The 25,956-nt window shown below is 34.4% G+C and overlaps 1 protein-coding gene across 2 annotated transcripts; it reads left to right on the plus strand.

The window, feature by feature from the left end:
• The first annotated feature begins 18,007 nt into the window (after positions 1 to 18,007).
• On the plus strand, positions 18,008 to 24,856 carry LOC115968238 (probable receptor-like protein kinase At1g49730). Of its 2 annotated transcripts, XM_031087575.1 has the most exons (9): positions 18,026 to 18,301; positions 19,887 to 20,438; positions 22,056 to 22,343; positions 22,483 to 22,744; positions 22,825 to 22,877; positions 23,048 to 23,115; positions 23,236 to 23,325; positions 23,660 to 23,744; positions 23,828 to 24,856. In XM_031087575.1, the coding sequence occupies exons 1-9, from the start codon at positions 18,223 to 18,225 to the stop codon at positions 24,370 to 24,372; spliced, it is 2,022 nt and encodes a 673-aa protein (XP_030943435.1). In that variant the 5' UTR covers positions 18,026 to 18,222; the 3' UTR covers positions 24,373 to 24,856. The 2 variants fall into 2 exon arrangements, 1 of the variants encoding a protein (XP_030943435.1); XR_004086707.1 differs by lacking the exon at positions 23,828 to 24,856 and having other exon boundaries at positions 18,008 to 18,301; positions 23,202 to 23,325.
• Positions 24,857 to 25,956: the final 1,100 nt, after the last annotated feature.

Consider the following 25,956-nt stretch of genomic DNA (forward strand, 5'->3'; position numbering starts at 1 on the left):
GAGTTATAGTCTTACCCAAGAGTCACAACTCTCTACCAAATCAATACAACTTCTATGAAGCAACGCTATCTAGCAAGTAAGATTTTTGTATGTATGAAGGTGCACCATATTACCGAATAAAAAAAAAAAAAAAAAAAAAAAAAAAAAAAAAAAAACTCTCTCTCTCTCTCTCTCTCTCGGGAAGTGGGCGGGCAATTTGGGCTAGTCACTATGTGGGTCGAGCAGTGATAGGGTTTGGAGGCACCACAACACGACAGCAAGACAAAAATGTAAATAATGATAGTGTGGTGAATAACAATGGTGCCACTCCCCCCAGTTTGTGTAATGATTTAAATGATTGCCCAAGTATTTTTAGACTACTAGATACCCTTTGGCAAAGGACACATCTGTTGGTGAATAGATATAGCTTTATGTTTAGAGTTATAGTCTTACCAAAGAGTCACAACTCTCTACCGAATCAATACAACTTCTATGAAGTAACGCTATCTAGCAAGTAAGATTTTTGTATGTATGAAGGTGCACCATATTACCGAATAAATACAAAAAAATTTCTCTCTCTCTTGGGAAGTGGGCGGGCAATTTGGGCTGGTCATTATGTGGGTCGAGCAGGGATAGGATTTGGAGGCACCACGGCATGACAGCGAGACAAAAAAGTAAATAATGATGGTGTATTGAATAACAGTGGTGCGACGAGGTAGTAAATGCTAGTGGTGCTGGGTTTGGGTGAATGCCACCAATGGCATTGGTCTAATTAAGATTGACAATGGGTTGAAAGCCAACGGTGGCACCGGTCTTAGGTTGAAGGGCTTTTTTTTTTTTTTTTTTTTTGGTTGAGATTTTGTTGCTTTTGTTGGGTGAAAAAAAAATACATGAAAAGAGTTATTTTATTTTCTTAATATATTGTATTGTAAAATGAAAGTTTGGATATAGGATATGTTGTAAAATTATTATGTAAAGTAGGAAAAAAAAAACCTTTTTGATGATCTAAAATGGATAAATTTTAGACAAGCAAATGTGAATGTTCTAATTGTAGATACTAGATAGTACTCACCACCCATCGCAAAGCTACCCAACTAAAGAACTTTTTCTTTTATTTTGTTTCCAATAAAAAGTCGTTTGTTTCTACTCATACCTTGAAGGCTGCATTTAAATTACTATCTTAACATCATCCAGTTGTTCACGCGATATTATATTTGGTGTGATTGTTACAAGGTGATATTACAAGTATTTATCCTCTTATGAGAAGTTATTTGGTATCATATGATATCATGTCAATGGTATTTCAATAAGTGTGAAACATATCAACAAAAAATAACTACCCCACTAACATATAAAAAATATATATTAATAGATAATTATTTTTATACACATTTCTCTCATTTATTGAGTTTTGATATAGATTACGTGATATTATTTGATACAAAATACGTATTCCTTCCAGGCTTCTATCAGGGGCGTAGCCAGGAATGAATACTTGGGGGGGCCGCGTTATAACAAAAATATACTAAATATAATTCTTAAGTCTATTGGATACAAAATTATCAACTAGGAAATTCACATATTTGTTTACGTGATCCTGGATCACGATCTATCTCTTCAAATTGAAGTTTTGGACATTTGGAGGGATGTTCATCAGGCATTGAAGTATTAACATTTGTTTCTACAGCCACAGGTGTCCTAATTTCTAAATTGCTAACATTTTTTTCTTAAAGAATGCATCAATTGTTTTTTGTTTGCTCATAATTCTTTTAGCTTTAAGAATATAACTCAAAAATTAACCTGAAAAAAATTTTAAAAAATAAAATTTTAATTAGAAATTTTTACTTAATTATATGAATGATATTCATACTCAAGAAAAAAACAAAATTTCCACTATAATTTAAACAGTCAACCCATTTTTAATACAACTTTAATTAATAATAACCTCTCAAACAAAAACAAAAATAATTTAATTAATTTGTCTTTTATAATGTATTAGTTAATTTAATTATATAGTTTTAATTATTGTTGTTTAGCGTAACAATAAACTATATTGCTTTAATTTATTTGTCATTAATTATACAATTAACTAATTATAGTATAATAGTGATACTGTAACTAATTAACTATCTATTGTATCCATTAGCTAATGGACCGTAACTAAAATAATATTAATCAATAAAAGTTGGATGGTGAAGTCCTTTAAAAAAAACAAAAAAAAAAAAACCGATATTATTTATATTATATGATTTTCAAAATTTTTTTAAATTGTTTTTTTCCAAGTTTCAATTCCAAAATTGAAACTTGGGTAATATGTGAAGCTCAAGCCCAAGTACTGCAGTGAATAACTTCAAAATCCATTAAAAGTTTCTGAGCCTTAAAGAAGTCCAAACCAAATAGGATACAATAAGCCCAACCCTACACACAAACACACCAACCAAAAACAAAAACACTTAGAACACACAACCCACAAACACACAACACACAAACATTGTTGTGGTTGTACAATAGGACCCAAAAAAAAAAAAAAATTTGTTATGAGTGCAAGCGTGTAAGACGCAAGGGAGCACAGTGTGTGGACAGCCAAATTTAAAAAGAGAAAAAAAAAAGTTGAAAGTCAGCCAAATTGGCCAATCAGATTCTCACAGTTCCACATCAAAAAAAAAAAAAAAGATGCTGAGTTTCATTTATAAGTTTCATTTCATTCTTTATTCAGTCATTCAGTGAGATAAAGAGAGAGAGACTGAGAGTCTGAGAGAAAAACCTTGAGGGAGGGCCGGACTGCCGGAGGAAACAACGAGCACCGCTCACCGAAGCAGAGGCAGAGGCGCAAAGCGATGAGCCGATGACCGATCTACCGTCTACGATGTCGATCTGCGATTCATTTCCTTTTTAATTTCAGTGAGATAAAGAGCGAGAGATTGAGAGAGAGTCAGAGAGAAAAAGAGCGAAATACCTTGAGGGAGGGCCGGAAGGAGTACCGAGCGGCGAGCATCGAGCACCGGAGCAGAGGCAGAGCGATCTACGTTCTCCGATCTCCGATCTGCGATGAAGGGCGACCGGGCGAGCGACGACGATGACGACAAGCTCACTTGGGCAACGACGACGGCGACGTGACCGTTCGTGGGTTACTGGGTTTGGTTTTGGTTTGTGTATTGGAGATTTTTTTTTTTTTTTTTTTATAAACACCTCTGTGCTCTGTGTTTGGTTTGCTGAGTTCTGTGTTTGGTTTGCTTTTGTATTGGGGTTTGATCTCTCTGCCAACGACGACACGACGTAATGGAATTCTGCCAAGCGCCAGGGACGTGATGGGTTCAATTTCTGATTCTCTGTATTTTTTTTTTGGTTGAGAATCCGTGGGCTTGCCGTGAGCGAGCTACCTTTAATGGGCTCGCCGTGGGCTTGGTTTTGTTATATATATTTTTTTTTTCAGATTTTAGTTCAAATTTTTTTTGGGTTTTTTTTTTTTTTGCTTGAAAGTAGAACAAATAATTTTTTTTTTTTTTTTTTAATTTAATGGTGTTCCTAATTTTTGATTGAGGGCTGGGAGAATGGGTGAGAATGGGTGGGGGGGGGGGGGCGGCTGTGTAATGTTGGGGGGGCCTATTTTTTTTTTTTTTCATAGTCTAATTGGAAAAAAAAAAAAAAAAAAAAAAAAAAAATTTGCAGGGGTCACGGCCCCCCCAAGCCACTATGTGGCTCCGATCCTGCCTTCCATGGTACTGTGTTCCACACTTGTCAGATCTGCCTCCATGTGAAATGGGGAATGGGACATAGAATACATGATAGATATTTTCGACCGTTACCCATGTAACCACGTGTAAACAGGACATAGAATAAAATTCACATAAAGATTCATGACCATTAAATATAAAAACCCTGGGCTCCAAGCCCACGAAAAGTGAAAGGTCACAAGCCCACGATGGTTGAACCCTAGTCATTGCAACAACCAAGAAAAAAAAGAATCAAGTGAGCCACACGAGACCCTTTCACAGTTTCATGGGTCACAATGATCATTACACTAGTAAAGCGGGCCAATGAATTAAATAGCCCATGTTCTGAGACAAAAGCTTCAGAAAAATGTTATTGGACCACTGAATACTGACTAGTTGCTTATAAGCATAACATAGTATAATAATGTCATTTATGGGCATTCAGCCTGACATGAAAAATAAAAAGGAAAATGTGGAGCCATGGCCCAGACCCAAACATATTTTGGGACCAAAATTGTATGAAACTTTCCAAGTTGTCACTGTCTCAACAAACCGCGGTATTGGCTGCATTACTATTTGGCTATTTGCTATTACCCAAAATTTTCCATGATAAAAACAAAACGTTCTGCTTCTGCAAGCTAAGAGGGGCAGCCTCTTCCGACCGGATCATAAATTCATAATTAAAGCTTTTTCATTGGAGCCATGACAGAATTAGCCATGGAGGTTTGAAGTAGCAATTGGAGCTCAATTGCAAATCGGAGACTTGGAGTAGAGAAAGGACTTGAACAGTGAGGGTTTTATAAGTACATAGATAGTACTAGGCTTGGAGGGTTTTATAAGTACTATGTACTAAAATTATCTATTCTAGTTAATCGTTTTCGACAGTGAGGTCACAAAGAAGTTTTGTGTGGGATTATAATTGTGTTTTTACATGCTTATGTTAATTGGTTAATCACTTGCATATTAGACTAATTGCTAGATTATCCTAAAAATAACTAAGTCTTAATCAGGGTTAAAATTTAGTAATACTTGCTAATTAGTTGGTTGCCTAATTTTCTCAATTCTCAAATATTATTAGCTATCACAAAAGAACAGTAGCAGTACTGTTTTGTTATATCTTTCTTTTTGTTTATTTCCATATCTCCTTTATTTAGTTATTTCTTTAAGAACAATATGAACTATAATTCAAATCTTAAGGGTTTTATTTTTTTATAATTCGATTTTTAAAACTAAAAGGGGTGGGGGATTTGAACTATGATCCTCTTCCTAAAAGAAACCAAACATTGTCATTAAGTTAGAGCAAATCTACTTTCTCAAAAAAGTTAGAGTAAATCCAACTAAGACTTATCATTTTTTTGTTTTGTTGAGAAAAAGACTTATAATCTTTAGTCAATGGATTTTTATCTAAAATCTTTGATATGATATTGATAGGTGTCAATTTATTTGTGGGAAAAATCAATGGATCTATAGAGCTTTAATTGGAAAACTCTCAACATTTTGAGTGTTGACAAATTACAGTACTTTAATTTTCTGAATACTTTAGTCAGTTTTTTTTTTTTTTTTTTTTTTAATTTAAACCTATGATGTCTGCTTCTATTGATTGTGCTCATTATCACTAGATTAAGACACCAATCGGTTTTTTGTGTAAGTGAGGATTGAAATCTAAATCTTTTATTCAACCATCAGATTTTACCAGTTGAGTTAACTAAAACCTACTAGTCAGTTTTTTTTTTTTTTTTTGGGGGAAGGTAAGATAAGAAGAAGATGGCAAGATGTGATGGTTCCCTCTCTAGTACATAAGAAAGTCTAGCTAGCAAGAGTATAGGTAGTAAAATTAGTTTGTCTAAAACAAGAGAAAATGATCAAGTAAGAACATGAGGTATTTTAAATTAACCCATTTTATAATTTAGATTAGATATTATAATTCTAAAATTGTATAGAGTACTATAATATTTAAAACGCAAAAACCCAAAACTAACCCTCTAACTTTCAGCCTTTTTCATTTCAATCTTCTAACTTTCAGTTTTGTCATTTTAGTCCTCTAACTTTCAATTGTTGTTAATTCGGTATTCTGTTAATCATTTGTTAATTGTCTTCGTTAAATGATCCAAAGGACGCCGTTTTGGCTTTTTTTTTCGTAATTAAAAGAAATTAAAAAAACTGTTATTAAAAAAAAAAAAAAAAAAAAAAATTTAGGGGAACGATGTTGTTCCCCTTACCTGAAATCAAAACACAAATCGTGAAAGTTTCCCACAGCCTTAAACTGTGAATTTTGGGGGAAGAAGGAAGAGGGGAGGTCTGGGTCGGCAACAGTAATGAGGTGAGACTGAGATTGAGAGAGAGACCAAGATTTAGGTTGAGAGAGAGAGAGAGAGAGAGAGAGAGAGTCCTGCAATCTTCTTCTTGGTTTAGAAATCCCAGCCTCTACGTTAATCAATGGCCTATGAAGTCTCTATCAATATCTTGCTTACAAGTTTTGATGTACAACACCTTCACAATTCCTACCTAATCATCCACAACCGCTTCTCCTCTAACAAACTGATATCCAACCATTACCTCTATACATACCTATATACACCTAAGTGTCTCATCCATACAAACACTACACTAGAAGCTTTTTTTGACTGGGAAAATGGCTAAAGTCTTATCTCTGTTCACTTTTCTTTTCCTTGGATTTCTTGGCTTAATTTCTTTTCCAGCTGAAGCTACCATAAAGAAGTACCAATTTGATGTGAGAAAATTTAGGGTTGTGAGAAACTTTACACGATTTATGTTTTGATTCGGGTAAGGGGAATGACGTCATTCCCCTTTTTCTTTTTTCTTTTTAATAACAGTTTTTTAATTTCTTTTAATTACAAAAATTTAAATAAATAAATAAAAAAAGAGCCAAAACGGCATCGTTTTGCTCATTTAACGAAGACAGTTAACAGAATACCGAATTGATAACAATTGAAAGTTAAATGACTGAAATGACAAAACTGAAAATTAAAGGACTGAAATGAAAAAGGCTGAAAGTTAAAGAGTCAATTTTGGATTTTTGTCTATTTAAAATGTTAGTTGATAATATGATATTAAATTATGTACACTATTTACAGGGAAGCTAGAGATAGCGAGTTGGTGATGCTTTGATATCAAAGTCAAGTTCGTTGATTTCCCGGAAAGTCATTGATACTTTCATTTTTGTCATCACCAAGTTAAATATCTTAAGTAGATAAGAATACCTCAAAAGGCACTTTATATATTGTTATTCTTTCCTTTTCTTTTTTCTTTTTTTTTGAGAAACAAACACACACACATACACAGGGAGAGGGAAAGAGATTCTAACACAAAAGTACACCACAACTCCACTCAAAAGCCATGATAACTTTTAAGGGAGGGTGAGGCAAGTTATACTACACACAACACACTCTCTTAAGCAATATGGGACAATTAGAGCCTGTTTGGGTAAGCTTTTTTTGTCACTCAATTTCCATCACTCATCACTCATTTTTGCACACTCATTTGGCAACATCACTTTTATTTTCATCACTCAATTTTTTCACATTATTCATGGACCCCACAACTGTTACAGTGCAGCTTTTTTTTTTTTTTTTTTTTCCACTAGCAGCTTCTTCTTTTCTTTTTTTTTCCTCCTAGGTTAGCTGTTCGGTCTGGTATTTTTTTTTTTTTTTTTTTTCACTAAGTTTGGTGAGTCTAGGTACTAAAGAAAAAAAAGAATAGAACAGAACAGACAAACCAGTAAAAAAATAAAAAATAAAAAGAGGAACGAACAGCCAACGCTAACCCAGGAAAAAAAAAAAAAAAAGGAACGAACAGCCAACGCCAACCCAAAAAAAAAAAAAAAAAAAGTCAAAAGGTGGTCAAAAGTTGCGGCTGTGAGTCCCTCATGTGTGTTTATTTACAGAAATGCCATTGAGTTATGAGTTATGGAAACTGAAAACAGCCTTTTGTTGTTTTCAGTTTCCATAACTCATAACTCAAAAATCAGAGAATTGAGTAATGGAAACAGAGTTATCGTTTGGCCAAACAATCTTTTTGCTATGAGTCCCACTATTTTTGAGTTATGAGTTATGAAAACTGAGAATTGAGTTACGAAAACACTTAAACCAAACAGGCTCTTACCCATTCTTTTTTTTTTAGAAACAAACACACACACATACACAGGAGAGAGGGAAAGAAGTTATTGTTATTCAATCAAGTATGTTAAAATATATCATATAATATAATATGTTACATATTTCTATCTTCTTTTGTCTTGATTATTTCGAGGGTAAGAAAATTCGTGTAGTATCTCCAAAAGTTACCTCAAATATAAAACGTTATTTCAAACAAATAATTAATCACAAAGTTTAGTACAAAATTTTTTGAGGTGGGTTATAAAGCTGCCTAAATTAGTTGAGTTGACCATATATGTATATATATATATATATATATATATTATTACAAGTATTTATCCTCTTATGAAAATGTATTTGGTATCAAATGATACCATGTCAGTGATATCAAAGTCCAATAAGTATGAGACACGTCAGTAAAAAATAACCACTCCATTAACAAATGAAATATGTGTTAATGGATAGTTATTTTTATACATATATCTCTTATTTATTGGGTTTTAAATCTTTTGATACAGATAATGTGATATCATTTGATAGAAAATACGTATTCCATCCATGATATTGTGCTCCAGACTTGTGAGATCTGTCTCCATGTGAAATGGGGAACAGGACATAGAATACGTAATAGATATTTTCGATCGTTACACATGTAACCACGTGTAAACAGGTCCAGGACATAGAAGAAAATTCACATAAAGATTCATGACTATTAAATATAAAAAGCCCAGGGCTCCACACCACTAAAAGTGAAAGGTCACAAGCCCACGATGGTTGAACCCTAGTTACGCCAACAACCACGAAAAAAAGGAATCAAGTGAGCCACACGAGACCCTTTCACAGTTTCATGGGTCACAATCATCATTACACTAGAAAAGCGGGCCGAATGAATTAAATAGCCCATGTTCTGAGACAAAAGCTTCAGAAAGATGTTAATGGACCACCGAGTACTGACTAGTTATAAGCATAACATAGTATAATAAATCCAATCAAAAAAAAAAAAAAAAAACATAGTATAATAAAATCATTTATAGGGCAATCAGCCTGACATGAAAAATAAAAAGGAAAATGTGGAGCCATGGCCCAGACCCATCCATATTTTGGGACCAAAATTGTATGAAACTTTCCAAATTGTCACTGTCTTCTCAATTAATGCTTTTTCATAATTCATAAATTCATAATTAATGCTTTTTCATTGGAGCCACGACAGAATTAGCCATGGAGGTTTGAAGTAGCAATTGGAGCTCAATTGCAAATCAGAGACTTGGTGTAGAGAAAGGACTTGAACAGTGGTTGTGAGCAGAAATTCAAAGGGTTTAAGTACATAGATAGTACTAGGCTTGGAGGGTTTTATAAGTATTATGTACTAAAATTATCTATTCTGGTTAATCATTTTCGACAGTGAGGTCACAAAGAAGTTTTGTGTGGGATTATAATTGTGTTTTTACATGCTTATGTTAATTGGTTAATCACCTGCATATTGGACTAATTGCTAGATTATCCTAAAAATAACTAAGCCATAATAAGGGTTAAAATTTAGTAATACTTGCTAATTAGTAGGTTGCCTAATTTTCTCAATTCTCAAATATTATTAGCTATCACATAAGAACAGTAGCAGTACTATTTTGTTATATCTTTCTTTTTGTTTATTTCCATATCTCCTTTATTTATTTATTTCTATAAGAACAATATGAACTATCATTCAAATCTTAAGTTTTTTTTTTCCTATAATTCGATTTTAAAAAATAAAAGGGGAGGGGGATTTGAACTATGATCCTCTTCGTAAAAGAAACCAAACATTGTCATTAAGTTAGAGTAAATCTAACTAAGACTTATCATTTTTTTGTTTTGTTGAGAAAAAGACATAGACATATAATCTTTTAGTCAATGAATTTTATCTAAAATCTTTGATATGATATTGATAGGTGTCAATTTATTTGTGGGAAAAATCAATGGATCTATAGAGCTTTAATTGGAAAACTCTCAAACATTTTGAGTGTTGATAAATTACAATGAATGGTACTTTAATTTTCTGAATACTTTATTCAGGTTTTTATTTTATTTTTTAATTTTTTTTTATGAAGTTTAAACTTATGGCATCTGCTTCTGTTGATTGTGCTCATTATCATTAGATTAAGACACTAATCAATTTTTTGTGTAAATAGAGATTGAAATCTAGATTTCTTATTTAACCATCAGAGTTTATCAGTTGAGTTAATTGAAACCTACTAGTCAGTTTTTTTTTTTTTTTTTGAAGGTAAGATAGGAAGAAGACTGCAAGATATGATGGTTCTCTCTCTCTAGTACACAAGAAAGTCTAGCTAGCAAGAGTATAGATAGTAAAATTAGTTTGTCTAAAACAAGAGAAAATGATCAAGTAAGAACATGAGGTATTTTAAATTAACCCATTTTATGATTTAGATTAGATATTATAATTCTAAAATTGTATAGAGTACTATAATATTTAAAATGTTAGATGATAATATGATATTAAATTATGTACACTATTTGCAAGGGAGCTAGAGAGAGCGAGTTGGTGATGCTTTGATATCAAAGTCAAGTTCGTTGATTTCACAAAAAGTCGTTGATACTTTCATTTTTGTCATCACCAAGTTAAATATCTTAAGTCGATAAGAATGCCTCAAAAGGCACTTTATATATTGTTATTTAATCAAGTATGTTAAAATATATCATATCAAAAAAAAAAAAAAAGTATGTTAAAATATATAAATATAATATAATATGTTACATATTTCTATCTTCTTTTGTCTTGATTATTTCGAGGATAAGAAAATTTGTGTAGTATCTCCAAAAGTGACCTCAAATATAAAACGTTATTTTAAACAAATAATTAATCACAAAGTATAGTACAAAAATTTTTGAGGTGGGTTGTAAATCTGCCTAAATTAGTTGAGTTGACCATATATATATATATATATATATATATATTTTTTTTTTCTATTTTTTTTTCTCTGCTTTGTGTGTTTGTATTTGTTTCTCAAACAAAAAAAGTTAAACTCTATATTACTTTCTTATTTTTTGGTCAGAACAAACTACTTATATATTAGAAACAACAAGTCTATTACAAGTATTAGTTATATCAAAAGTTAAAATAGCATCCACCACAGGTGGTAGGTCAACAAAAATAGCAAAAGGAAAAATATGCCTAGACCCTATTCTTGCCAAAAAATCTGTGATCCGTGCATTGATTCACCTCACAGAACGTGTGCTCAATCCGTTTGTTTGGGATGGCTCTCAGGAGGGTCTTGCTGTCAATCAAAAAAGGCTCCATTAGCATGTTAACAGAATCATTATTCATCAATTGGACTACACTCATAACATCCATCTTAACAATAAGGCTATTAAGATTGAGTTCCTTGGCTAAGGTGAGTCCATCTCTTAAATCCCACAGTTCTGCAATAAAGTTGTTGGTGAAGCCCAAACTTCTGGAAAAGCCTATTATCCAGTCTCCATTATGGTCTTGAATGAGCCCACCTCCCCCTGCTTCCTCAGGTTCCCAAAAGTCGAGCCATTAGTGTTAAGTTTTGCCCATCCTTCAGGGGGTTTCCTTCATGCAATTGGGATTATGGATTTAGATACTAAAAGCTTAATTCGTGTTCCTATTGCAAAAAATTTTGTAGCACTTTGAATGCATTTCTCAGTAGCCTTAGTGTTAAGGGAGCTAGTCTTAAACACACATAAGTTTTGTTGCAGCCATAAGTGCCACACTCCCATAGGAAAAACAATACCCCATGGAATTGCCATGCAATTAGATGCAATTTTAGTATTGCAATTAACTTCCAGCCATTCCCTTAGGGGTTTGTTAAAAGATTCCCTAAGAAAGTGAGGGTAGTTTAGTTTTTGCCAAAAGGCTTGTGCAAACTCACAGCTCCGGAGCAAATGTTCAATGGATTCAGTCTCTTTTGAACACAAAGGGCATGTTGGATTAAGGTTTAAACCTCTTGAACCTAGTACTTCACTAGTAGGAAGGCTATTGTGCATGCACAGCCAAAGACAAAATTGAATTCGAGGGGGTGCAGTAGTTTTCTAGACCTAAGACATAGATATAGTGTCCAGGTTCAAAGGGTTTAAGCCTCTTGCCAATAAATAAGCTAAGTTTAGAGAGAAAGAACCATTTTTGGAGTGCCCATAAAAGAGAATCTTCAACATTAGGATCACATGAGAAAGGGGTTGCTTTCATGCCCTCCATAATCTGGTCAAGTAACACAAAGGAGTAGTTCTATAGATTCCATCCAATGCTTGTGTCAAAACATTGATGCAGCATCATTTGGTCTTCAGCTCTTGATAGTGGAGGAGAGGGTAGTGATTAGAGTTAGCTCTGGCTAAGTGGGTGACATTGGCTTCAGCAAATTGGGCTTTCCACTCAGGATTGGCCCAAGGTTGGGTTAAGATTTGGGAGGAGAGGGTAGTGATCAGAGTTAGCTCTGGCTAAGTGGGTGACATTGGCTTCAGCAAATTGGGCTTTCCATTCAGGATTGGCCTAACATCTGTCCAGTCTACATTCTATCAAATCATCAATGCCTCTTTTGTTAGACCATGTGAACTTCGGTCCTAAAGACCCAAGGTCTAGCATATGACAAACATTCATACACTCTTGAATGGCCCTAACCCTCCTTTGGCTAATAGTGTTTCCCCCTAATTTCTCATCCTCAGATAAAACTTTGTTAAAATCACCCATAAGAGACCAAGGAAGATTATGAAGGGAAGTAAGCATTTTAAGGTTATCCCAAAGCATACATCTTTCAGCAAGCCTAGGACTAGCATAGATTGCACTAAGAATCCAAAAGGTTTGAGATCTTACCCGAATAAGAGCGTGGATTTCTTGTTCAGTGGTCGCCAAAACATCAACCCGGACCAAGTCCGAGCACCAAAGCAACCATATCCCACCAACAAATCCAATCGTGTCAACTACCATAGCTCCATCAAAAGGTAAAGTTTCAATGATCTCATCTACTCTTGCTCTACTCATCCTTGTCTCCGTAAATACCATTATTATAGGCATATGCCATTCAACGAGATCCATAACCGTTTTCTTGAATTGAGGCTTCATGGCACCTCTACAGTTCCAAATAAAGATATTCATGATCTTATAAGGTGTGGTGGTAGGGTCAAAATGAGATAGTGAGGATTTATCCTCTGTGTCCATCTATTTCCATGCTTCCATCAGCTCCCTCTTTGACTCCATTCTGCCCCCGAAATAGAGTCGTTGAGTGCTTGATGATCCCTAGCATTTCCTGAGTGGCTTTAATGAGAATGGTTCCTAGAATCGTTGGCTCTGCAAACTAAATCATTTTCACCCGATGCAAATGCCCCATCATCATGCACTCCACAGGCTTGTCCTATAAGATTTTCCTCACTAAGATCACAGGTTGTGTTCAATCTGTTGCTGCTTCCGTCAGAGATTTTTCTAAAGGCAACCTCCTTGATGTTGGATCTGATAGTTCTAAGCTAGTCATCAGAGGCATTGGGATCGTTGGTCAGTCTATGAGGAATCTCCACCATGGATTTGGGGTTAGTGTCCATGCTTCGTCTTTGAATGGAAGTTAATTGACACATCATTTTTTAATACTTCTATTAATGTTATTTTTCTTTTTTCTTTTTTTGTATTAATCTAAAATTTTCCTTTCCCTCAATATGAATCAATGCATTCTTTCTTACTAGTGCATTAACCATTTTCCTCTAAATATGACTAAACCATCTCAATTCTCAAGTGATTTTTCCTCAAATTTTCATCATTAGAGGTCACTCTATCTTAAACCTAATTCCCTCAATTTGAATCCTATATTTTTGTGTATTTTTACTTATACTTTTAACATTCTCATTTCAACAATGATCATTTGAAAAATATGTTGCTTTTTAAAAACCCAATATTTAGTACCATAGAGTATAGCTGGTCTTCTAGTATTTGTATAATTTTTTTTTCCTAAAGAATCAAAGCAACAATATACTCTTAAAATTAAAGTAGATGAAGGAAAAGGAACGAAAAGAAAATCCACTACAGCTTGTGTTTTCCTCAAAACGGTTAAAAAGTGTCAGCTCAGCTATTTGCTTCCTTAACACATGCGCAACTCTAATCGACTTAACAAGTTTTTGCCGCAATTGCAAGGCTCACACCTTTAAGGTTTGCTCGGTTTGCATTTCTAAACAGTATTTTCAAAACTTCAACATTGTTTTTAAGGTTGAACAAAAATATATATATTTTTGGTTTGATACATCTCAAAATTAGTTCTTAAAAAAAAAAAAAAAAGTAAAAAGACTTGTTTGTTAAACAAAAATGATTTTCATGACAATAAATAAATAAATATATATACATATTAATTTGCCATCAAAATAACCATTCAGACATTTTCACAATATTTGATGGGCAACACATCCAAACTGAACTTTCAAGCACAAATTACCATTAAAACAAAATTCATGTTACAAATCCATCACCATCACATCACATCACAATTGAATCAAAACTATATCAAATTATAGATTTATATTTGTTTATTTTTTTTAAAAGGTCACATTTTCTAATCAAAGACAATGTTTTGGTATTCTCATGCACCGACGCCACAACACCACAAACGAAATCAAATCGATAAGATGGTTCTCATGGGACCTAATTAAGCAACGGGCGGCCTGTCAATCATGGTAGAGACTTACAAACAACTACAAGGCTTGGACATGCTAATTAAACAGAACAAGTCGAATTGACAAAGACTTAGGCGTGCCAATCGCAAGGGAGTCAATATTGTACTGGAAACTATACCGGTTTGGTCAACGGTACGATATATTTTGGATGTCGGTTAATATCGGTGTACCGTTTCGAGTTTACCGCTATTTTTTATATTTATAAATATATATATATTTATATATATGTATGTATGTATGTATGTGTGTGTATATATTATAATAAATATAAAAGTTTACCATAAAATATTTCCTCAATTCATAACTAATTATTCATGGTTTTAGACTTTGGTGTCAATTAAAAGAAAAAAAAACACAATATAAAAAATAGAAAGCTTAAAAGTTACCATTGCATACTAAGAAAACAAATAATGCTAATAAGTTAATGCAAATAAGTTACCATTCTGCTCTAACAAAAATTCAAAAATTACAAAACTTAAAAAAAAAATAATAATAATAATAATTTGTACTGGCCGGTATTGCCCGAAATTGGCCAGTACTGCCGGTACATGGTCGGTTCGGCCGGTATTTTTTCCGGTACGAAACAAGGGGGTTATATGTACCGGTTTGCTTGCCAGTACAGTATATTTCGACAGTACCGGCCGGTACGGTACGGAATTGACTCCCTTGGCCGATCGTGATTCGTGACCCACGTACACCTCCTAATGTCCCATTCAGTCTTGCCTTGCTCTAAGGCTATTGTGCATGTTTGGTGGTGCATAGCCCACAACCACAAGTTCCCCGATTTAATTATAGGTCCTCCAAATCGGACTTATAGTGACAAACAAAACCAAGTGATGAGAGAATGATACCAGAAAAAAGTATGGGGAAACCAAACTGATATTTTTGAGATAGATGGAATAGAAAACACTCAAGAACTAAAATGCATAGACCAACTCACCACCAAATAAAACCTAATGAAATACAAATATTACTGCCCAAAAAGGATCGAATTCTATTAAGCATACTTGGCTGAAATAACTCACCACTTAATGAGATACTGATTATTACCACCTAAAGAGATACAAAAACTGAAACTCATCACCCAAAGGGTCCACCCAAGGGATGATAGTTGAATAGAAGAAATCATTCTTCTTAAAGCACAAAAGCTTCTTCTTCTTTTTTCCTGAAGATGCTACTATATTTTATTTATTCTAGCCAAATAGCTTATATAGAAGCTTAGAATAACCCTCTAAGCATAGAAGAATGAAAATAGCAATTAAAACATTACATTCTCAAAACCATTGTAAAATAAGACTCTAATTGAAATTTAAACAAATTAAAAAACGTGTTTACCTAAGATAGCTGAAACATAAAGGCGAAATATTTCTTTAACCCAAAATAAATGCTCTTTTAACTTATTGGACAAAATAACTCATTAATCTTTTGAATTGGAGGGAAGGTTCGTTTAAAAAATGCGCTTCATTTGTTAGACTTCAAAATCATCTTGGTTGAGCTTTTGCATTATATTGGTTGGCTTAAGCTTGGGACACTCTTGTATGAGAGAGAGAGAGGGGGTATTAGTAGATATGATAAGTGTAGTGAAATGCTTATCATTAACACCACTTTATTATATACCAATTATATCATATTATGTCCAAAATTACAAATCTCACTTATTTATTGAAAAAAAAAAATTGTCGTTATTATTGAAATAAAAAATGTCAAATGAGTAGTAACTAACTTGGGGTAAATCCTATCATGGAAACATGGTGATACATGTAATTAAAAAAGGATTTTACTAACAGATGTTATAAAAGCAATTATTAATAAACCATTTTAAAAAATTATGAAAAAAATGTTAAAATATATATATATATATATATATATTTTTTTTTTTTCTTTTTTTCATAAAAAGTTTCTTAAAACTATTCATCAATGAATGCTTTAAGTACACCTATTAATATGATTTTTTTTTTTTTTAAGGCTTTAATAGGACCAATTAAAAAATACCTTATAATATAAAATATTCCCATTCTAATGTTCCAAAAACCCGTGCCCATACAACCCGTGCCCATACACTATATACAGAATAACAGTACAGACATGCTCGCGTCTCTTTTTGCCTTGGCTTTGCTGTCTCATCACACTAATCAACAATTGTGGGTCCGGCCTTTACTCACCCACCCCTGGCCCAGAGACTCCTTCGGAATTTCTTACATACATACATGTTGCCATCACTATTCACTAGTGATAGATAGTGGACCAATCATCTCTGTTCTCTATTCTTTATACAAAGGATGTGCTATTTACAGCAAATTTCTGGGGCTTTCTAAAAGATGTTTTGCAATAACAACTGGCATATGTATTCTCTATTCTGTCCAATGACTCCAATGGACATCAATTCGAGTATGGATATGACCGACGTCAAAAGCTCATGGATTCAAGTATGGGCCGCAAATGTAAGAGTTTTGTAAATTACATAGGGAAATGTTAAGCACCGTCCGGTGCTTGTTAAGAATTTCCCTTTTGGACTTCACTTATAAAAAAGAAAAAAAGTTGTCAAAAAAATTACCAAAAGAAATAAAAAAATTTCCAAAAGCTGTTAAAAGCTACCCAAAAACCTGAAAAGTTATCCAAATATGTGTTGTTAACGGGCATCTTATGATAACGCAACCCAATTATATATGATCTATTTATATACCTATATATCTAATTCCTATACCTCAATCTCATATAATAATAAATAAACCCATACATTAGATACTTAAGAATTCTTTTTTTGGTGCTAATTTTAAAAATAGAATCAAGATTGAGTAGGCAACAAGAAAGAGAGAGGCAAAGGTGTCATTGCAATGTAATGGAAGACAATTAAGTGACAAAAATAAATTAGTACTAACTAGGTACAGTGCTCCTGTATACTAGACTCATATTACCTGATTTGCTACGGGCTTATATTCAAAATTTATCATGCGTCCGTATTGTATCACTTGAACTTTGCCCAAAATTGAATCCAAAATTATATTACAAAACAAAGACATAATATAGCGATGAGAAAGTCTAGGCACACAAAAAATTTGACAAATATATTGATATTTTACTAATGTGATAGATTGTTAATAGTAAGTAAAAAAAAATTATACAAGTAATTGGCCCAAATAAGAAAGAGTGAAAACTTGTCAATTCATTATTCATCTATTGACATATCTTCTTCTAACTAACTAACTCAAAGAAAATTACACAAAGTGAAATAATAAATTGGACTTTCTTCCTTGATTTTATTTTTAGCTCGTAGAGTGGAGTTCTTATACTATCATAAACAAATTCATAACTTTTATTATAAATTATGACGAAATGTCTATTACTTTTATATGAATTTATTACTTTCTCTCACCCAATTACAGTTTGCCACGCAGCAAATTTGTGATGAAAAAGTTGTGCATTTTTGTCATAAAGTGAGCTTCTTTCTTTTTTTTTTCTTTTTTTCTTTTTTGAGCTTAAAGGTGACATGGGGAATTTCCAGCAAGACCAACAATGAGGCAGTGATCCTTCCTAGGCCCACCCTCTTCCACAACTGTGCATTAATTTTTAGGAAATTGGTTTGAAAACGAGAGAGAGAGAGAGAGAGAGAGAGAGTGTCCTGTCTGTGGACTGTGGGGCATTCCATTTACACACATAGTCATTCTGCCAGCCTCTTACACTCACAAGCAATCACACTACTCTCTCTCTCTCTCTCTCTCTCTCTCTGGTCAGGAGTTTCCCTCTTGGTCTCGACCATGGAAGCTTACTCGACGCCGATTTTGCTGGGTCTGCTAGCATTTCTTGGAGTGCAGCTTCCTGTAATCATGGCGGGTGGTTAGTGTTACTTATACTTTTCATCCTCTTGTTTCTTCACTTTTTTGTTCTTTTTTTCTTTTTACTCTTGTTTAGCATTTAGTGCCCTTTTGTTTTTGTTTCCTTTAGGACTGTTTAGACTTTAAAGTTGCTACATTTATTGGTTTCTCTATTTTGCTTCTCATTTATTAGTATTCCCTTTTTATGGGGGCAATTTCTTTGGCTTTGAAATTGGTTTTAGTTATTTGTCTATTTGGTTCTGAGATTTTAGTGTTACACTGTAAATGGTTTTCTGGCTCTTGGGGTTTTATGACTCATTATTTGGCTGTTGATGTGGAACTGAGTAATATTTAGGGCTACCCAGTGTTAACTTTGAGTTCATTGTAATGTCTAAATTTGTGTTTTTTAGTTGGTTTTAGCTTAATGGGGACTTCGCTGCTGTCTTCTCTCAATTTTTGGGTTTTTCTTACAAATTTGCTGAGGAAGTGATCACTATGCAGCAGGGTTCCCGTGGTTTGAATGATCTTATTTGTGTTTTGTTGTGAATGCAGTGGAAGAAATTTTTTTTTTTTTTTTTTTTCCTGGTTTCTAATTTGTGTTATGAGGTTTGGGTTCTGAATTAAACTTGCAAGCATGGGCATATTAGTACAAAAGAATTTAGGCTATTAAGCTATTAAAAAGTCCTGGGAACATCATTGCACATAATATAAGCATTAATTATGGAAAACATATAGGAGCTGCATTGTGATTCTGTGAAGTTTGAATGATGTGATATTTTCTTGTTACTCTAGAGAGTCTAGACCTCCATCTAGTTCTAGAAGTATCTTTCCAGAGGAGAATATATCAAACCTAGATCTTATTGTAGCCTACTTGTTGGAAAAGTTTTCCAAAATTCTTACCATTAAATCAGGTAATCTGTGCACTCATATGTTGTTTTGTAATCGTTTGGTTTTAGTTTCTCAATATTTTTGGCCAATTCACTCCCAAGTCATTCATATTTTGTGAGATAAATGCCTAGATAACTGACTGTTTAGTTTTTAAGTAAACTCATTTAAAACAATGAGACTGTCATAGATGTGGTTGTGGACATGTATACAAGACATCAACTCTGTCAGTGCAGGGAAAGGGGGAAAAAGGTAAGAAACTGCAAAATGGGGTGTTGGGGCCAACACATACATGTAGGACATTGCAGCAACATCACCAATATTTTTTTTTTTTTGTTTTTGTTTTTGTTTTTGTTTTGGATGAGAAGCAGTCCCAAAGAGAGGTGAAGGGGAAGAGTCAAATCAGTAACCTTTACTTCATGAGTCATGATACCTGTCTAGCTATCCATTTGTGTTTAAAAGATAGAAAAGAAAAAGAAAATAAGAGTTTTTACATGTTATATAGCTGTACAAATTCTCCTAGGAACTACTCCATTTAATTTTTAAGTTAAATTGTCAGGAAGTTATGTAAATCAGATTGATATTTTATAACTTTTTTCTTCTTAGGTGAACTTTTTTGTGCACTCCAAATAGATATTCAATTGTGCATGTTATAGGTCATGAGTTGTTGTATAAATCAGAGAATGACTCATGATTGATAATTACCCTTGCTACTTTTGCAGATTGCCCCTTAAATTTGACTGGATCTAACCTCACTCTGGTGGCCTCAATCTGCTCTACTAACAATGACAGAGGAAAGTGTTGCCGCTACATCAATGCTTTTATTGCAGTTTCTGTTGCTCACTATGCAAATGCCACAGGCAACCTAGGGGTTTCTGCAAATTTATCTGAAACCTGCCTACATTCCATATCAGAAACCTTGGGACTGTATGGAGTTCCAAAAAATGCAACAGCATTTTGTGGGTTTGGGACAAAAATTCCTGTTAATTATGTGTGTGAGGGTCGGACAACTGTCACCCAGATGCTGCAGTCTCCAAAATTCTCGGATGTCACTGTAAATTGCAAATTGCCACTTTCAGAGGATTCTAATTGCAGGAAATGTGTAAATGCTAGCATCACGTACCTTCGTCAGCTGGTAGGAGCAGAAGATAATACGACACTGAGTACTTGCCGTGATGCAACTTTCACTGCAATTGCAAGCCAAGTTGATGGTGTTTCAGTTGTTGAAATTGCAAGTTGTTTTTTTGGAGTTCAAGGGCTTAGCAATTTTCCAGGTATAACTACTCAACTCAACGAAGTCCTTAAACCAATATCTTGGGAAGAAATGGATTTTAATATGTGCATGTCTATGCATGTGATGATAAACCAGTTGGTGTCATTGGTGCAGGCTTTCCTATTCTTACATAGTGCTATCTTGTTACTCTTATATCCAGTGCTAGTTTTACATATCGTAGAAAATCCCTGTTTTTATAGGAAGTTTGGAATTTTGTGCTTTTGAAATTAAAAAATAATGACCTGAAATGTTCAATAGAACCTATCAATTATCTGCATTATTTCCTTTGTTTTGAGTTTTCACCTTCAAGTTTGTCCAACTTTTATATGTGTGGTAGGATATTTTGGTAAGCATGGCATTAACAACTTTATACATGTTGTATAGTAGGTCTAGTTCTGTTGAGACCTAATTGAATCATTCATCTATTTTCTCTGTCATTGCTAATAAATATATTCTGTCAAGGATCAAGGAGGGGTTAGAGAAAGAGCTCTTTTGTTTTGGTTTTCACCTTCAAGTTCATCAAATTTTTCTATATGCCTCTTAGGATATTTTGGCAAACATGGAATGACTATCCTATTTGTGTTCTACTGGGTATAGTTGTGATGAGATCTAATTGAGTCATTGATCCATGAAGTCGTATCCATTGCACATGGCTCACTTCTATGGGGCTTGAGAGAAGTGATTGGTAAGTAGCCTTACCCACCCACCCCCTCCCTTAACCAACAACCCCCCCCCCCCCACACACACACCCCTTTTTTTAAGAGGCTAACTCCTAGGCTCGAACTTGTGAAATGGTGCTTTAATGTGGAAGGTACTTGCCATTTTCTGTCATTGCTAATAACTTTATTCGTGAAGGAAGGGTTGGAGAAAGATCTCTTTTTTTTGTTTTTCATACTGTCCTAGGGACACGCAGGAGGGTATCTTTGTTGATGCATCAATTTGCTTGCTTTGTTTGAACCATTCCTTGATAGATATCCCTTGCAGATAGTTGTGGTTTCATATCATAATATCCAGTGATGAGCAAGTCATGTAACTTTGTATCTTTTGAGCTGGAATGCTCATTTGTTGGATAATAATAAGTTTGCTCCTCTAGAGTTCTTGTAGTTTAGATTCGAGCTGATTCTTCTTCTGTCATTTGAACATGTAGTTGAAGGATTCTGTGTAATGTTTGAGTTTTGGCCCAGCAAGGATCCTTTATGGCAATTCAGAGGAAAAAAACTTGTTTTTTCTTTTAGTTTGTTTATTTTTAACCCTAGAAAACAGTTTTATTATGAAAAGTTCATGAGAGGAGATAACTGGATATTTTATGAAGGAGGAGATCAGATGAAAAGTTAAGGCCACAGGGGGAAAGTTATACAAATAATCCTGATTGAACAAATAGCTGACTGAATTGAGTGGTTGGGAAAATACTTTTAATTAAATAAGAAAAGCCAGTTCTGTTCAAGAATGAAATAAAGAAAAGGCCTGGAAACAGGGCAAGATGTTTCCAATCATATTGCCCCATCTAACTATAATTTTGTTATGCTCTTTTCTTTTGGTTTTATTTTTTTCGGGGGCTCCTTATGGTGCTGTATATGTGGCTGATAATAATTTGTTGCAATCATTATTCCAATTTCAGTGCCATCCCCACCTTCGCACACGCCTGAGGCTTCTCCAACTCCATTGGTTGCTGCGAGCCCAAACCCACTAGTGCTTGGCACACCCTTAACCAAAAACCACCATCACTACCGCCTGACATTGATTCCAGGCATTGGACTTGCAGTCACAGCAGCTGCTGTTATGATGCTAGTAGTCTTGGTATTTCTTATTCGCAGGAAAAGCAGAGAGCTGGATGGTTCTGAAAAATTAGATAAGAAATCTTCAAAAGCTTTTCCTCCTTCTTGGCCAGCGCGAAAATTTCAGGAAGGTATGGCTTTGGATCTTTTACAGTCATGTTCTCTCTTGGCATTGCTAATGCCACATGTCAGAAATCCTTTAATTTTATTTTTTCTTTGGGGGGTGGGATCTGGGGGTGGCATTTGGGGGGGATTTGGGGTTAAGTGCAGGCCCTTCATCCATGTTCCGAAAATTCAGTTATAAGGAGATAAAGAAGGCAACAGGCAGTTTTAACACCATCATTGGGCGTGGAGGATTTGGAACAGTATACAAAGCTCAATTTAGTGATGGCTTAGTGGCAGCAGTAAAACGTATGAACAAAGTTTCAGAGCAGGGAGATGATGACTTCTGCAGAGAGATTGAGCTTCTTGCTAGACTGCATCATCGCCACCTTGTTGCTCTAAGGGGTTTTTGCATTGCAAAACATGAGAGGTAGTTCGTTCATGTGTGCACTTGAGTGATGCATCTCATGTGTTGGCAACACTTATATAATTTTGATTGCTTCATGGCAGGTTTCTCTTGTATGAGTATATGGCAAATGGAAGCTTAAAGGATCATCTTCATGGTATGCTCCTCGCTTCTTCAATTTTTTTGTTTGCTCCCCACCTTCTCTCCCTCTCTTTTCTTTGTCAGTTCTCTGTTTCTCTGATGCATGCCCATTAAAATTTCCCCCCCTAAAGCTCCCTTATCTCATGGCTGTATATTCTAAACAAATTTGGTCTCATGTATGTGCAGCTCCAGGTAGAACTCCTCTCAGTTGGCGGACTAGAATGCAGATTGCAATAGACGTGGCTAATGCACTGGTAATCTAAAGAATTATGCTCTTCTTCTTTGCTTGTTGGTTTCATTAATTTTCATATCTACGTACAACTAAATTAATACCTTGCAGAATGCTTTTTCTTATTTACTGTTCTCACCTGCAGGAGTACCTCCATTTCTACTGTGATCCTCCTCTGTGCCACAGAGATATTAAGTCCAGCAACATTTTACTGGATGAGAACTTCGTGGCTAAGGTAGGGTAACCTCTTGGATGCACATGAAACTTTTGAAAATCTGAATCCTCAATTGTTGTAGTGAAAGAGATACAATTTTCTAAAAATAGATTCCATGAGTGTTCTTCACTTTTGTATCTCTTAATTCTCTCCTTTGTAATTAGATTTCTTTCAGGAAGAGGGCACATGCTCATATCAAAATAACTCAAAAAGAATTTCATTGTCTGATACAATGCATTACTCCCTTCATATTTCTTATTGTTGGGATTATGCATTAAACAAAAAGAAGTGCACATCCAAGCACCATGTTAAAGGCTTTGAAATAATGTGTACAAAATGTTGTTTTGTTTTCCAGGTTGCAGATTTTGGCCTTGCACATGCTTCAAAAGATGGTTCTATTTGCTTTGAACCAGTAAATACTGATATCCGGGGAACTCCAGGTCAGGGAAAAGACATATGACCTCTTGAACATGAATTATCTATTTTTTGTGCTAAAGAGATCTACATGTTGGGTGGCTTCCAGGTTATATGGATCCTGAATATATTGTCAGTCAAGAACTCACCGAGAAAAGTGATGTTTACAGCTACGGTGTGCTACTGTTGGAGATAGTGACCGGAAGACGTGCAATACAAGACAACAAGAATCTGGTGGAATGGTCCCAAATATACACAACATCAGAATCACGTCTACCTGAGCTAGTGGACCCTTGTATCAGTGATTCATTTGACTTAGACCAGCTTCAAACATTAGTCTCAATCGTGAGATGGTGTACCCAGAGAGAAGGCCGAGCTAGGCCTTCAATTAAACAGGTTCTTAGGCTTCTGTATGAGAGTTCAGACCCAATGCAAAGTGGTCTTTTAGAAGCAATTGAAGACGAAGAGTATGAAGGAAATGAAGGGAGAGGAAGGACAAGTAAGGGGAAAATACATAGGGCTGATGCAATTTTTCACAGTGGAGATGGAAGATATCTTGCTTCTTCCTCGAGTACATCTAGGTCATATTGTAGTAGGAGCTTTTTACTTGAAACTGGTTCTCCTCAATCTCCTCACAATATACTATCTATTTGAAGCAATCATTTGGGTAGAAAACACTCAAAGCAGTAGCACTTGGACTAAGTTGTTGAAGATATTTGATAAGAAGGCTTGAATTAGGCTGGGGATAATGTTTGGTTTTCAATCCTCATGAGGTAAAAGGTTTCCTCTTTCAAAGGCATTTCAAAGAATCAAAGAATAATAATTACTGGCTTTGGTTAAACTTATAAGGGGAAAAGGAAATAGTAAGACTAGTCACCCAACTTTTTTTGGTTTATTGAAGTTTTGGGAGAAGTGAAAATATTAGGTCGATTTTACTACCAGTATTATACGGCATGAAATTGTACAAATTCTGTTCGAGATCAATCATTTATGCCACTTTTAACTAGAAGAAAAGTCTTATTATCTGTAATGTTGGTTTAAATTGATGCAGTTATTGTTGAATTACATATGTTATACTTGCAACTTGTAGGGAAATTGACATTATTGTTTTTTTTTTTTGGCTTCAGACATTATTGTATTTGTGTTTTCAGTATCCTCTTCATTTCAAAAACTGTCCATTTCTTTTATTCCACTGATAAGATTTTATCTTATGGGTCTAACATGTCTTCTATTTATTAATTCTCAATTCTTCTTTAAATATTCAAGGGCATTGATACCGTTTCCTTTGTCATTGTTTGATGTGTATGATGGAGACCCATGTTAAAATCAAATCACCTTTTAGTGAACCTATGTACATTTTCATTTAAAGTGGGGTAGTGATTCTGGACCAACGTTAGAAAGGTGCTCTTCATGATTCAACGTCTTAGTGGGGGTCTTTGTAATTATTTGCTTCTTTATTTTCTCTTATTATTATTATTTTTAAAACGCTTTATTTGGCTGTCAGTTGAGATGGCTCCATGATTGATATTGATGAAAACCGAACCGATCAAAGAATTGGATTATGGAGTGGTTCTCAGTTTTATGATCGATCAGAATTAGAATGATAGTTGAACCAATGACATCATGAATAAATAATTAATAATTTTTTAAATTTATAAAAATAAGTAATAAATTTTATAATAAGTTTTTACCAATAATATTTAAATAAAAAATAAATTTACTTGACTTGCTATTCACGTGACTTTTTGTTGATATATATATATATTTGAATGAAAAGACCGTCATTTTATTTTATTATTCAACAACTTGAAAATCAGCGCATACAAAAACTTCAATGTTAGACTGAATAAACTCCATCCAAATATAAAAAGGAAAAGATAATCTTGCTCTTTGGGTCAAAGTATGTGCCACAGCATTACTTTGCCTTAACATGTGAGCGAAAGAAAAACTCCCCATAGAGCTAACATGAAATAAAGTGTCTCTAACCAAATGCCCCAAAGATGAGAAGTGCATGCCAACCCCTTGCAACCCATTGATAACCATTTCCGAGTAGCCTTCAAAGTGGGACTGTTGTAACCCGATTTCCTTTGCGAAGAGCACATCACGCCTTGCTGCCAACAGCTCCAAACATTCCACTGAATGAGGTTTTTTTTTTTTTTTTTCACCATCGCACCAGAGCTTTTGAATCTCGCACCACAATGCCCACGCCAACTTCATCACATTCATTAAACATAGCAC

Source organism: Quercus lobata, chromosome 11 (assembly GCF_001633185.2).
Source record: "Quercus lobata isolate SW786 chromosome 11, ValleyOak3.0 Primary Assembly, whole genome shotgun sequence".
NCBI lineage: Eukaryota > Viridiplantae > Streptophyta > Magnoliopsida > Fagales > Fagaceae > Quercus > Quercus lobata.